The 15,751-nt window shown below is 43.6% G+C and overlaps 1 protein-coding gene across 4 annotated transcripts in view; it reads left to right on the top strand.

Annotated features, from left to right (window-relative positions):
* LOC106608295 (jun dimerization protein 2) overlaps positions 1-8,134 on the top strand; it is a 32,603-nt gene extending 24,469 nt beyond the window's left edge. For all 4 annotated transcript variants that reach the window (XM_014206158.2, XM_014206160.2, XM_014206159.2 and 1 more), the window contains 3 exons: positions 5,281-5,508; positions 5,947-6,051; positions 6,755-8,134. In XM_014206158.2, coding sequence (XP_014061633.1) covers positions 5,290-5,508; positions 5,947-6,051; positions 6,755-6,958 — 528 coding nt within the window. In that variant the 5' untranslated portion in view covers positions 5,281-5,289 and the 3' untranslated portion in view covers positions 6,959-8,134. The remainder of the gene's footprint in view (positions 1-5,280; positions 5,509-5,946; positions 6,052-6,754) is intronic.
* Positions 8,135-15,751: the final 7,617 nt, after the last annotated feature.

The raw sequence follows: 15,751 nt of genomic DNA, 5'->3' as shown, positions 1-15,751 counted from the left end.
ACCGTGAAATGCTTACTTACAAGCTCTTAACCAACAGTGCAGTTCAAGAAGAGTTAAAAAAAAATATTTACCAACTAGACTAAAATAAAAAGTAATAATAAAAAGTAACACAATAAGAATAACAATAACGAGGCTATATACAGGGGGCTCCGGTACTGAGTCAGTGTGCGGGGATACAGGTTAGTAGAGGTAATTTGTACATGTGGGTGGGGGTTAAGTGACTAGGCATAGATAACAGTGAGTAGCAGCAGTGTACAAAAGGGGGGGGGGGTGGTGTGTCAATCTAAATTGTCCGGTGGCGATTTTATTAATTCTTCAGCAGTCTTATGGCTTGGGGGTAGAAGCTGTTGAGGAGCCTTTTGGTCCTGGACTTGGAGATCCGGTATCGCTTGCAGTGCGGTAGCAGAGAGAACAGTCTATAACTAGGGTGGCTGGAGTGTCTGACAATTTTATGGGCTTTCCTCTGACACCGCCTATTATATGTCCTGGATGGCAGGAAGCTTGGCCCCAGTGATTTACTGGGCCATTCGCACTACCCTCTGTAGAGCCTTACGGTCAGATGCCAAGCAGTGGCCATACCAGGCAGTGATGCAACCGGTCAGGATGCTCTCGATGGTGCAGCTGTAGAACCTTTTGAGGATCTGGGGACCCATGCCAAATCTTTTCAGTTTCCTGAGGGGGAAAAGGTTTTGTCGTGCCCTCTTCACAACTGTCTTGGTATGTTTGGACCTTGATAGTTCGTTGGTGATGTGGACACCAAGGAACTTAACTCTCGACCCGCTCCACTACAGCCCCGTCGATGTTAATGGGGGCCTGTTCGGCCTGCCTTTTCCTGTAGTCCACGACCAGCTCCTTTGTCTTGATCACATTGAGGGAGATTGTTGTCCTGGCACCACACTGCCAGTTCTCTGACCTCCCTATAGGCTGTCACATCGTTGTCGGTGATCAGGCCTACCACTGTTGTGTCGTCAGCAAACTTAATGATGGTGTTGGAGTCGTGTTTGCCCACGCAGTCGTGAGTGATCAGGTAATACAGGAGAGGACTAAGTACACACCCCTGAGAGGCCCCAGTGTTAAGGATCAGCGTGGCAGACGTGTTGTTGCCTACTCTTACCACGTGGGGGCAGCCCGTCAGGAAGTCCAGGATCCAGTTGCAAAGGGAGGTGTTTAGTCCCACAGTCCTTAGCTTAGTGATGAGCTTCGTGGGCACTATGGTGTTGAACGCTGAGCTGTAGTCAATGAACAGCATTCTCACATAGGTGTTCCTTTTGTCCAGGTGTGAAAAGGCAGTGTGGCGTGCGATTGAGATTGCGTCATCTGTGGATCTGTTAGGGCGGTATGCGAATTGTTGTGGGTCTAGGGTGTCCTGGAGGATGCTGTTCATGTGAGCCGTGAACAGCCTTTCAAAGCACCTCATGGCTACCGACGTGAGTGCCACGGGGCGGTAATCATTTAGGCAGGTTACCGTAGTGTTCTTGGGCACAGGGACTATTGTGGTCTGCTTGAAACATGTAGGTATTACAGACTCGGTCAGGGAGAGGTTGAAAATGTCAGTGAAGACACTTGCCAGTTGGTCCACGCAGGCTTTGAGTACATGTCCTGGTAATCTGTCTGGCCCGGCGGCTTTGTGAATGTTGACCTGTTTTAAAGGTTTTGTTCACATCGGCTACCGAGAGCGTGATCACACAGTCATCAAGAACAGCTGGTGCTCTCGTGCATGCTTCAGTGTTGCTTGCCTCAAAGCGAGCATAAAAGGCATTTAGCTCATCTGGTAGGCTCGCGTCACTGGGCAGCTTGTATCTATAATTCCCTTTGTAGTCCGTAATGGTTTTCAAGCCCTGCCGCATCCGACGAGCGTCAGAGCCGGTGTAGTAGGATTCAATCTTAATCCTGTATTGACGCTTTGCTTGTTTGATGGTTTGTCTTAGGGCATAGCGGGATTTGTTATAAATCATGCTTTATTACCAACGCAGTATTGTGAACACATCGTTCGTGGCCATTGTTTGCTTGTTTGCAGACTTTTTTTGTACAGCTTTGACAGTGCTACTGTATCTTTTTTGACACGCAAAGCCCCAAACGGCGTTCCATAGTATGTATGTCGTGAAGCTAATAGCAGTGACGCTATTACTGTGTAACTTCGGTAGGGCAACATATGAAAAATAGCGCACTTGGTAGTGTGTACCGGTGCTCGACCAGTCGGCGAAAGCGAACTTCACCCACGACAGAGAACGGTTTGATTGTCAAGGGCAATGAATTCCATTATCTTGGCTTTAATGGATTTCGCCTTTGAGTTGTCTCTCTGAAATGTTCTTTCTCTTTCAAATGACGGCTGGACTTGTTGACTGCTCGATCCACACAGCAGACATTGTGGGCTAGGTTAGGAATGCTGTGTTGCACGTGTAGCGCAACATTTTACATGGCGTTATTACGTCATGTACCTTTCGTTATATAGGTATGCATGGTAGCTTTAACATCGGCGTTGAACTAGACATCGACCGATACCGATGTTGCCAATTTTGGCTAATATCTGCCGATTCTAATATGTTCACCGACTATATCGTGCATCCCTAATATACAATATTTCTAGCAATGCTAATATGACCAACAGCTAAAAACAGGAGGGAGATATCTTTAGGCCTGGCTAGGTGTTTTAGCCCTGCTGTAGGCCTGGCTAGGTGTTTTAGCCCTGCTATACGCCTGGCTAGGTATCTAGCTCTGCTATAGGCTAGGTGTTTAGGCTTGCCTAGTCGTTTCAGCAATCAGTGATAATGGATGGTATGAGATAAGGAAAGGAAACTAACATCTATACACTTTTATAAAATATTTATTCATTCATAATCTCCTGAGAGGAGGAATCAGAGAACGGGTAATCGGTAAACTGCCAATTTGGTCTCAGACCATTTTTCCGTCAGTAACTCCCTCACTCAGTCCAAACACAAAACGCTGTGAGACCAGCTCTTGGCTGGGTGGGGTCACCTAGAATAGGGCTTATATGACTTTTTTTTGGTAACCTCTTTTCCCTCTGCCTCTCTTTCTCTCTATTTTGCTGTCTCTCTCTCTCTCGCTCTCTCTCTTTCTGGCTTTTGTAATAAACGGTGCCGATTATTTTTCTAAGAAAGGAACCCAGCCTAGCAGTGTAGTCAGTCAGGAACATGGGGTGTGTCCCAACTGGCACCCTATTCTCTATAGTCCACTACTCTTGACTACTGTCCCTGGTCAAAAGTAGTGCACTATATATGGAATAGGGTGTCAGTTGGGACATATTCACACAGTCAGCTGGTCAGCCCCACCGGCACCTGTCCTGTCCTGCTCACCTCACAATCAGAGTGGTTGAGTTGAGAGGTCGTGGAAATCCCGCTCATCGCTCTCGTGAAGCGGTGTGCAGCTCCGGGGCTCCACGTCCTTTCCAACTGCTCTGCTAAAAACCTCTGCTAAAAAACTCTGCTAAAAACCTCTGCCAAAAACCGTTCAGCGCTCACAGGAAAAAGAAAAACTGCCGCTCCAAGTATTGAAACCAAACCATATGATTTTAATGATTTTTATTTTTATTTTTTACAAACAACAGGAAAAGGTGACTAAGGAGCGCTCATCATTTCAAATAGGCTACATGTCATATTAAACAGCATATAAACACTCGAAATAGGTCAGAAAGACAGAAGGAATATATTATTTCAAGGCTATAACAAAGAAATGCATTTGGGAGTACGACACACCAGGTTGATAGGGACATAAAACGCTCAGCATTTAAACAACATTTTGTTGTATTAAGTCATTATAGTCTATAAATTGCACACGTAGACTGTGATTTACTTAGAATTAAATACAAAATTAAACTAGGAATGCCTTATTCGGCTCCATCTACAGTGGCTTTTTGAATTAATTTTTAGAAACATGAGTTAGTCCAGAGCCTGTGGCTTCAGGCGACGGCATCTGGAGAGCAGGCCAGCAGTGGTGGAAACCCACCCTCAGCGCTTGCAGAAACACTGGGGATGTTAATAAACACCCTTCGGGTCACTCTTGCCAGGAAAGCATATTAAAAACGTTTTGTAGGTAGGCCTAATGAATTGTAGGTAAAACAACCTTATCAAAACAGAAAGCTCCAGGACAGAGGTAATATACCAGACCTATTGGGCCAGAATCAATGATGGCCTATTGTATAGATAATAGAATGAAAATGAACTAAACTTTTTAAGATATCGGATTTTGTGTTTATAAATACTTTCCTATATTGAGACAGACAGCTAGCTAGCCACCTTTCTGTTATCATGTACATGTAGTAAGTACAGCATCATGCTGCTTTCAGGATGTGTCTGTTCAGATTCCACAATGATTCTTTAGTTGTGGACACTACATCACGCACTCCCTCTCTTGCTCTTGGTTTTCTTCGTCTTTGTAAGTCACCTTGATTTTTAGCACCTGTGTGTTTTTATTAGTTTCTTTATGAATATATTTAGCAAACTCCATGACAATAGCTAAAGCAAGGGGCTATTAGCAACACTCAACTACACTACAAATGCATGCTGGGCCGGGCATGCCCTGAGCTTGTGAAGGGGGTGCTACTGGAGCGAGATTGGTGCTGGTGAGAAGGCCGACGCTCTAGCCTTTGGGGGGGGGGGGGGGGGAACTCGCTCCACGTTCCAGTTAAATTGGGAACCCTCCACTCCAGCTCCGCTCACATACTCTGCTCATAATACACGTCTTGGCTGAAAGATAAAGTTGGTGTCCTGTACCGTCCCTCTCCTAACTCCATGAGCAACATTTTTGGTTTTCTGTTTGGCCATCAGGAGTTTTCAACAGCACAGTCTTGGTTCTAACAGTCATTAGAGAAATACATTCATTCTGCAGTCACTTCCTCTAGGCCTGGTCTGTACAGGCTCTCTCTCTTTCTCTTTCTCTTTCTCTCTCTCTCTCTCTCTCTCTCTCTCTCTCTCTCTCTCTCTCTCTCTTTCATTTTTCTTTGATTGACCACAGGACTTCTCAATGCAAACTCTTGGAAATTGCCCGCAATCATTAAAAGAAAAAAAAATGTACGGTTGGTATGCAATGCATGATGAATGATAGCCACAGCCTGAACATGGAGGCTACATGGAGCAAAATCCAGTCTGTCAATTCTGTTAAAGCTGTCTGTCGAGGATGTGAGGAAATAGCTTTAAAACTGTGAAAGGAGACGGACACAGGGACATGAATCAGGCACGTAAAGAAGACCCTATAGCAATGGACCTGACAATCAATGACCTTCCATCTCCTCCTCTCTCCCCCTCTTCCTCTCTCCCTCCATAGCTGTGGTGTATGGTGGCTGGGTCTAACATGATGCCCGGCCAGATCCTCGACACCGCCCTGACGGCCGGCTCCTTGCCCAGCCTGGGCCCACTGGCGGGCATCTCTGCCACTACACTCACCGATCAGCTCAAACTTGCACAGGACTTCAGGAACCTGGGCGCCATGTTGTCACCGCTGCATTTCCTGGGACGGCTGGGCAAGAGGCCGCTCACTGCTATCAAGGGAGAGGTGAGGAGGGAGGGGTAGATGGGTGGGGAGGGAGATGAAGGAGGAAGAAGAGCTTGAGGAGGAATGGAGATGGATGTTAGACATTTTGAGGCCATGGTCTGTTTTTTATGTATGGTGGTCTGTTGAAAACTGGACCAGACTACTATGTTTTAGCTCCACCAAGTGGGCAATTTCAGAAGTAGTTTAGATGTTACACAACTTAACCATTTTCAATCTGGGTTCTCTTCAACTCTTCACTTTTGCCTCCAAGATGGCAAGCACAGGTATCAAACTGAAGCACAGTTATCTGAAGTTCACAATAAAACAGAAAGTATGAAAAACCAGGAGTAAAACATACAGGAAAGATAGAGCCCAGGGTTGTCATCACGATGTTTTAATAATATGCAGGCCTTGGAAAAGGTCCCCATTAGCTAATCACAACACCTCTTCTCCCTGCAGATGGACGAGGACGATGAGCGGAGGAGACGGAGGAGAGATAAGAACAAAGTGGCAGCAGCACGATGTCGGAACAGGAAGAAGGAGAGAACAGACTTCCTCCAAAGGGTCAGTCTTGTTTTCTTTTTCACAATGAGTTCTTTATTTATACCTGGGATGTTCTTTGTGAATTAGCTGTAGAAGATGGAATAGATAGTATGAAGACATGAATGTTCTGTAAAGCATCTATATAGTGTTTATGAAGACATTATGAATGCTCTGTAAACGTCTATATTGTTTATGAAGACATTATGAATGCTCTGTAAAGCGTCTATAATGTTTATGAAGACATGAATGCTCTGTAAAGCGTCTATATTGTTTATGAAGACATTATGAATGCTCTGTAAAGTGTCTATATTGTTTATGAAGACATTATGAATGCTCTGTAAAGCGTCTATTGTTTATGAAGACATTATGAATGCTCTGTAAAGCGTCTATAATGTTTATGAAGACATGAATGCTCTGTAAAGCGTCTATATTGTTTATGAAGACATTATGAATGCTCTGTAAAGCGTCTATATTGTTTATGAAGACATTATGAATGCTCTGTAAAGCGTCTATATTGTTTATGAAGACATTATGAATGCTCTGTAAAGCGTCTGGTGTTTATGAAGACATGAATGTTCTGTAAAGCATTTATATTGTAGTTTGTTTAAAGTGGGACCTCAACTGGTTATTGTAAAAGAGAAAGTCTTCTTGACTTGCCTGGCTAAATAAAGGTTAAATAAATGACTTAACAGTATACCCCCTCCCCTATCTGTCCTCCCTGTAGGAGTCGGAGCGTTTGGAGGTGGTGAACACTGACCTGAAGTCCCAGATTGAGGAGTTGAGGATGGAGAGACAGCAGTTAATGGTGATGCTCAACCTCCACCGCCCCACCTGCATCGTCCGCACCGACAGCGTCAAGACCCCCGAGAGCGAGGCCAACCCCCTGCTAGAACACCTGGCTGCCGAAAAGCTGACCGCCTCCAAATGAAACCACAAGGGGAAACAAGAAACCGAAGGTCGGCAAAGATAGATCTGCCAAAAAAAACAACTCGTTGTCATCATCATCATCATCATGAATGGTGGCCATTTTGGAAAAATTCTAAAATCAACTGCCGTTTTTGTTGTTGAAGCACACACAGTATGTACTGTCTTGACCTCAAAGCTGGAGACTTGTTGAGACTCTCGTCTGTCTTTGCCCAAAGACCTGTTTTTAAAAAAAAAAAAATTTAAAGGTCCGTTGCATCGGTAACACCTTGGTAATGTTACCTGAGTGGGCTCTGAGGGAGGAGCCTTACGCCCAACCCAGTTCTCTCTGCATCATAATAAGTGCTGTTTGTTCTGAAACCCAGTCAGTGCCTCAGTTTACTTACTGCATACTACAACCATCATTTACAATAAAGGACAAAAATAGAAGAAGGTATAAAGTGGAAACTATAATGTCGAAGAGGAAACACTAAGGTCAATCATTCTAATGCTCTGTTACTGGCACTTATCAGCACTGAGAGAAACAAAGGGGCTGTTTTTGATATTCTAAACCTGGATAACGGTAGACACACAGGTGTAGCCAGCCAGCGTTCTGCAGTTTGCCAGTGTACTGTATACCACGTTTAAATATACAGCCGTAGTAATATTCTAGGATATTCATGCATTCAGTATATACTAAAGCTGTTTTGTATTTTATATTACAATGCTGATTTAAAAACAAAAAATAAATAAAAAAATTAACTTTTATTTTTTATTTTTTATATCCTCTGCCTTGACGATGGCAGTATCCGGTTGATCCGATTTGTGGTGACGCTGGCGTCATAAATAAAAGCACATATAAAACTATATGAAATAATGTTTACACTCCTGTTTATAAAAAAAAAGGCATTGTTACGTCAATGTCTGTCTTGCAATGTGCTTATTTTATACTGCTTTACATATATATAGATTACATGTATTATTGTGTAATGTTCTGTATTCTAATCACTTGATGTGATTTAGCATTTTTACATCTGTCAGTCTGTCCAGTTGTATTTTTCTATATGAATATTGCGCTGTTTAGCAGCTGTGAAAAGAAGAATTGTTCAGTTAACATCTGAGCAATATCTCTCAATGACTTGTGTATGAGGAGGAATGGAGGTGGATATAAATATATATAAATTATATTTGTCAAACTATGCTACAACTTTCATTTCTTGATCTATTTGCATGACGGTACTACTATCACAATGTCTACAGCGTGGTTGTCTGACACTTTACGATGACACGCCCCTCTCTATTGTCATTGGTTGCACTAGTTGCGTAGTTTGTCTGGTTCAAGCATTCGTGACATCACCCTGAAGAAGGCACAGTGATGCTGGGCTTTCTGCCTTAGCCATCAGCCTGGCTCCTAGCTCTTCCTCCTGGGCCTCACTGGCACTCAGCCTGCCTCCAAGAGCAACCACCTCCAGCGTCGAAGCTAAAGTTTCCCCATGTGAGAATAGACAGTTATAATCATAACTGGCACAGGTTGTGTCCCAAATGGCATCCTATTCACCACATGGTGTCTGACCTGGGGGAGCCCGGGGACCACCAGGTCGTCTAAGGAGGGGTGCACCGGCCCAGGTCGGAAACGGAGCAGGCCAAAGCCACCGTGCCGCTCAGTAGTGGGATCGCGCCCGTGAATAGATGCTGTAGTACAGCCTGAGAAATACAGCGAGCTCATAGGTCACGGGTCAAAAGTAGTGCACCATATATATAGGGAATAGGGTGCCGTTTGGGACTACAGTCTCTACCTCTACGGTGCTGAATGGGTGTGTGACCCTGTAGGATGTAAAGCATTTCGAGACATAATGAAAAGCTCTACTTAAACACTATCACTTTATTATGTCAAAATGTACAATGTTACATTAAAACAGAACGATAAAGTCCTTCAAGTTGGTGGATTTGATATAACTAGGCCTGTTCAGGCAGATGTTAGAGGGCTTTTTTTAACTGAAGAATGGCTTGGTTTCATATAGTCAGCCCTTTATACACTCCTCCAAACAGGATTTCTTGAAAACCTGGGAATTTTGGCAAATGTAATTTTTCCAACCCTATGTGGAACATTACGTAATGTTTACAGGAAGAAGGGGACATGTTCAAATAAAAAATGGAACTCTGTAATTAGATTCTCAGCTAGTAGCGCTCTGTAGTAAGAGAATGTGTACACATTTGGTTCAGTTGAGTGTATGTCCTGTCTTTATAGGCTTGATCCCAGATGGATGATTGATTCCCTGCTGGGTAGGTAATTCTTTGTAATTTATCTGAATATTGCCTGAAGTGCAAATATAACATGAGCTGAGCAAGGACACTACAGGTTGAAAACATTTATACTGAAAACGTGTTTATCATGTAAAAGTAAACTCATGGATTTAGTGTGAACCTGTGGGCATGAGATAACGCTAGAACCACCAGATTTGGTCAGAAATCCAACATGGTTGCTATTAAAAGTCTGTCTGGCTAGGGTTATAGATCTCTGTAACATATTTATATATCCAGGACATATTTATTGACTTTTCAAGTAGGAATACAATTCAAATATTCATGAAATAAATCATACGTGCCCTATTCGAAATTGTTGCAAAACAATTTTCTAATCACAGGACGGCGCTACAGACCACACTGGGAGTCATGTGACGAGGTGTGTGACGTCACGAATTTAACTTGAAATGCCCTAAAAATGCTCTGGTTTCTCGCCGGGTGCAGTGGCGTGCGCCTGTAATCCAAGTTGCTGGGAGGCTTAGGCTGGCGGATCGTTTGAGCTCAGGAGTTCTGAGCTCCAGTGGACTATGCCGATCGGGTGTCCGCACTAAGTTCGGTATCGATATGGTGCTCCTGGGGGAGCCCGGGACCACCAGGTCGTCTAAGGAGGGGTGCACCGGCCCAGGTCGGAAACGGAGCAGGCCAAAGCCCCCGTGCCGCTCAGTAGTGGGATCGCGCCTGTGAATAGACGCTGTAGTACAGCCTGAGCAATACAGCGGGACCCAGTCTTTTTGAGAGGTTAAACGGGGGGGGAAAAAATATTTATTATTTCTTTGAGTTTGAACGTGTGTAAAGGAAATGGAGATGTCCATAAAACGTGTGTGAAACGCTCCGTTTCGTTTCAGACCTGGTCCGGTGCACCCCTCCTTAGACAACCTTACAATCAATGTCTCTAGTATTTCTGTTTTTCAGCTCATTAAACTATTGAAATAAACGTGTTTAAACTACTGAAATAACGTATTTTATGGAAAGACAGCGCCCTTTTCTACCGTATCTCTATTGCCTCCTACTGGAATAAAGGTTTAATAATCAGAATTACTGAGAATTAAAATGTCCTGAAAGGGGCCGCTGTTTGACCGTCGACCTGGTAAAGACTTCTATTCGTGGGTTTGGTGGAGGATTGTCTATCTCCCTCAAGCTCAACTCTGGATCTCGAAGCCAGTTTCACTGCTTTTCCCCCACATTGTTCCCCTCTAATCAGGGACTGATTTAAACCCGGGACACCAGTTGGGTGCAATTAACTATCCAAATCTCGTAGGGAGTTGAATATCACAACATGTTTTTTGATTGGTTATTGAACCATCCAAAGGTGATTTATAGCCCCTCCCCATGTGGACATTCAGATGCCCGGATGAGATTCAGTACCTTCCAGTAACGCTTTGGCGTTTGTTTCTCCTGTTATTAAATATTTCTTCCGAAATGCCAAGTAAATAAAGGTCTATAAAATAAGAAGTTCCTTCCTACATTTTTAAAGAGTATATCCCACGATTAATCCACTTCGTTTTTAAACAATTATCTCCTTGATTAATCTTTCCAGATTTGTGTACTCTGTACAAATACATTCAACATCATCATAGTCTACTATTTGAATTGTCATAACTTCCATAAGAGTTGGGCTTATAGCTCGATAGACCCGAGTTCCATCTAATGACTTGACTAGTTAAATAAATAAAAATAATCATGTATTTGTATCGAAGAAATATATCACAGCATTATTATAACTGCTTTACATTGTATGGAGGACAAACTCACCTCAAAACACCAATTACTGTTTTCACTTATGTTGAAGCTAGAGTAAAACTCATCCATAGGCCAAGAAAGGCTCAATATGCCTTAGTTAACCCTTTAGTTCCACTTCGCACACATGTGGTCACCTCACCTGGTTTAAATGGGTCTGGAGACAAAATCTCTCTCATCGTCACTCAATGCATAAGTTCACCTCCGCTGTATTCACATTCTACCATAACTTTGTCTGTACATTATGCCTTGAATCTATTCTACTGTGCCCAGAAACCTGCTCCTTTTACTCTCTGTTCCGAACATACTAGACGACCAGTTCTTATAGCCTTTAGCCGTATCATTATCCTACTCCTCCTCTGGTGATGTAGAGGTTAATCCAGGCCCTGCAGTGCCTAGCTCCACTCCTATTCCCCAGGCGCTCTCTTTTGTTGACTTCTGTAACCGTAAAAGCCTTGGTTTCATGCATGTTAACATTAGAAGCCTCCTCCCTAAGTTTGTTTTATTCACTGCTTTAGCACACTCTGCCAACCCGGATGTGCTAGCCGTGTCTGAATCCTGGCTTAGGAAGACCACCAAAAACCCTGAAATCTCCATCCCAAACTATAACATTTTCCAACAAGATAGAACTGCCAAAGGGGGTGGAGTTGCAATCTACTGCAGGGATAGCCTGCAGAGTTCTGTCTTACTATCCAGGTCTGTACCCAAACAATTTGAGCTTCTACTTTTAAAAATCCACCTTTCCAGAAACAAGTCTCTCACCGTTGCCGCTTGCTATAGACCACCTACTGCCCCCAGCTGTGCTCTGGACACCATATGTGAACTGATTGCCCCCCATCTATCTTCAGAGCTCGTGCTACTAGGTGACCTAAACTGGGACATGCTTAACACCCCGGCCATCCTCCAATCTAAACTTGATGCCCTCAATCTCACCCAAATTATCAATGAACCTACCAGGTACAACCCCAAATCCATAAACACGGGCACCCTCATAGATATCCTAACCAACCTGCCCTCCAAATACACCTCTGCTGTCTTCAACCAGGATCTCAGCGATCACTGCCTCATTGCCTGCGTCCATAATGGGTCTGTGGTCAAACAACCACCCCTCATCACTGTCAAAAGCTCCGTAAAACACTTCAGCAGGCCTTTCTAATCGACCTGGCCCGGGTATCCTGGAAGGATATGGACATCATTCCGTCAGTAGAGGATGCCTGGTTATTTTTTTAAAGTGCTTTCCTCACGGTTACGCCTCTAGTAAAAGGGAACGCAACACCCTGCTACAACTCAACTCTCTGTGGTGTGAAAAAGGTATGGACTGTAGGTCCAGGGAATTTATTCCTTCACATGGTAAGTTTGGGGAAAAGGGTCTGGATGGAACCAAAGCAAAGAAAGTCAATATCAAAGCCCCCTCTCCTACCTTACCTGCTTACCCACTACTTACCTATCTGCACCACATGGTGCACTAACCAAAATACAGGGGGATGGTCCGCCCAGGTCTTACCTAGTGTGCATAGACAGTAAATACTACGGGTAATGTATGCCCGCGGGCCTCTTGCCTAAGCACTCCCTAGGTGCCTTCCCCTTCCCCCCTGGGAACAAAGGAAACAGAATTACACAAATGTAGGTTCAATAATCAAAACACTGCATCCTACTGACACACAACAGAATTATCCAATCAGCTACCTCAGCAACAACTAACTCAGTACATACCAAAATTCTTAGAAACAACCAACATGCTATAACCCTCAGCCATTAGTGTCCTCCCTCAGCCATCAGCCTCCTCCCTCAGCCATTAGGCTCCTCCCTCAGCCATTAGGCTCCTCCCTCAGCCATTAGGCTCCTCCCTCAGCCATTAGGCTCCTCCCTCAGCCATTCTCTCTCTGCAATCATCTTCCCCTCTGAGCAACAGAACACTGGCTTATATAGCTGTAGGTGGGGTTGGTAATTGGAGACAGCTGCGTCCTGACGAGGGGGCGGGGTCAGCTCTCCAATCAGCAATGGGGCCGACCAATCAACTGCTTGTAGAGAATTTCAGGAAGCCATTTCCTGAAATACATACATGAATATACACAAACCACAACACAGAACCTGGGGAACGTAACACTCACCATCTTAAATAAGCATGCCCCAATCACAAAATGTAGAACCAGAAACAGATATAGCCCTTGGTTCACTCCAGACCTGACTGCCCTTGACCAGCATAAAAACATCCTGTGGCGTACTGCATTAGGATCGAATAGCCCCCGCGATATGCAACTTTTCAGGGAAGTTAGGAACCAATATACACAGGCAGTTAGGAAAGCAAAGGCTAGCTTTTTCAAACAGAAATTTGCATCCTGTAGCACAAACTCCAAAAAGTTCTGGGACACTGTAAAGTCCATGGAGTATAAGAGCACCTCCTCCCAGCTGCCCACTGCACTGAGGCAAGGAAACACTGTCACCACCGATAAATCCACGAAAACGTCTGATAAACTGAGACACCGTAAATTACAGTCAGCCAAAAACGAGGCAAGGTAGCCTAACCCTCAAGGCATCAACATGCTTCAGTTAACCCTTATGATGATAGCTAGCTAATAGACTTTTGAAAGCTCAGGCTGGTAGTCAGCTTGGCAACTAAATTATCCTGGTCTAGCTGGTAACTGCCAATGATGTATTATTGTTGTGTACCGTAAGGCCGAAATATTAGGTCTGTGTTTTTCATCTCTCTCTCTCTCTCTCTCGCTCTCTCTGTCTCCGTCTGTAGGACACTGGTGGACTGTCAGCTCTCAGACCTTTGTAAGGGGGACGACATTGTAGACATGCCAGCTGTGCACCAGGCAGTCAATAGAAGCTGCCCCCACAGTGTCAAGGACAGAGGGGATTGAGAGACTGGACAACATGCTGCTGAGGCGGAGGAACAATCACACCGTTACTCTCACAGCCTAGGTGAACTTCACTGTGCTGGAAGTACTTCTCTAGAAATGATTGGCTTTGTTAAAGGAAAGATAGACAGGAGGCCATGACGTGATTTGTTTTGTGTTGCACCAGAATGCAAGGGAAAGCAGTTATGTCTCATAGGGGACTGAAGTTGTGCCGGGGTTGTGGTACTCCAGTGAGTGAGTGACTCACTGCAGACATAAGCACTAGTAAAGGGACTCCTAGTCTTCACCCAGTAGCTCAGATTGTCACCGGTCATTTAGCCTCCCCTGCATGCTTTTAATTTGTTCCCATTTTGACTCTTCCTGTATTAGGCTACAGGCCTAGTGGAATGTATGTACAGATACAAGTTGTAAAAGCCAATTATTGTTAATATATATATATATATATATATATATATATACATATATATACACACACCTTATTCTTTTCATATTTTGTCATTCCAATTTTGAATTAGACAATGCATTCCCCTCACAGTTCTTGATTTATTAATATGTGTCACGGTTGTCGAAAGGAGAAGACCAAAGTGCAGCGTGTGTGTCGTTCCACATTTTATTTATACTGTGAAACTATGCAATACATAAATAAACTGAATGACAAAAACAACAAACCGTGACGCAGAGGTGAAACATACACTACTCAAAAACAATCTCCCACAAACCCAGGTGGGACAAACACCAACTTAAATATGACCTCCAATTAGAGACAACGATGACCAGCTACCTCTAATTGGAGAACATCTCAAACAAAGCCCAACATAGAAATACAAAAACTAGAACAATCCAACATAGAAATACAAAACTAGAACATAACAACATAGAAAAACTAAACTAGAAACCCCCCCTGTCACACCCTGACCTACTCTACCATAGAAAATAACAGCTTTCTATGGTCAGGATGTGACAATATGATATTAGTTGTGTATGTCTTTCCTTATAAATGTCATTTGTAATGTTTTGATGCAGATACACTGAGTGTATAAAACATTAGGAACACCTGAACATTCCATGACATAGATTGACCAGGTGAAAGCCACTTCAATCAATCAGTGTAGATGAAGGGGAGGAGACAGGTTAAAGAAGGATTTTCAGGCCTTGAGACAACTGAGACATGGATTGTCTATGTGTGCTTTTCAGAAGGTGAACGGGCAAGACAACATATTTAAGTGCCTTTGAACAGGGTATTGTAATAGGTGCCAGGCTCACCGGTTTCTCGAAAAATACCACCATTCACTGTCACATCACAGTAAAAATCTGATTACAGATTTTCAATCTTTCCAAAATAAAACTGAGTTATACTCTATCTTCATTAGGAAGTTGTGTAAATGGCAGTTGTTTGGTAAAAAAAAAAAAATGGTGTCAGAGATGAAACAATGCCAATATGGCGATTTACAGTTAGCTGGTGTTCTAAAGCTTAGTGTTTCCATGGTCCATGCTATCCGGTATCCTTGGGACGTCCCTACCCCACTAAAGTTGAAATTGAAAATGGTTAAGGTAAAAGATTTTGTTTAGGGTTAAGTTATAGTTAGGGTCAAGGTAGGGTTTAGGGTATGGACGTCCCAAGGAACCCGGATAGCACTGCCTGGGTTTCCATTCCCCTTTAAAAACATGACCATGTCCGAGGTATTGGACTTCACGACAGTTGCAATTAATTAGAACACTGTGATTGGTTACCCAAAATTCTGGGGTGGGGCTTAGCGAAGTGTCAATTATTAGGCCTAAATGAATTAAATGAAGTTAAAACCAGACCTTTCTTAATAAGATCTACTGGTCAATGATTCAATTCTCTATAGTGAATATTCTGGTTGTGGTTACTTGAAAAATTTGGACGCCTCCTACAGGGATTTTTTTTAGGA

The sequence above is a fragment of the Salmo salar genome, chromosome ssa06 (genome assembly GCF_905237065.1).
Source record: "Salmo salar chromosome ssa06, Ssal_v3.1, whole genome shotgun sequence".
NCBI classification, from domain to species: domain Eukaryota; kingdom Metazoa; phylum Chordata; class Actinopteri; order Salmoniformes; family Salmonidae; genus Salmo; species Salmo salar.
The sequence above is the reverse complement of the archived record's forward strand: the minus strand, read 5'-3'. Positions and strand labels throughout refer to the sequence as shown.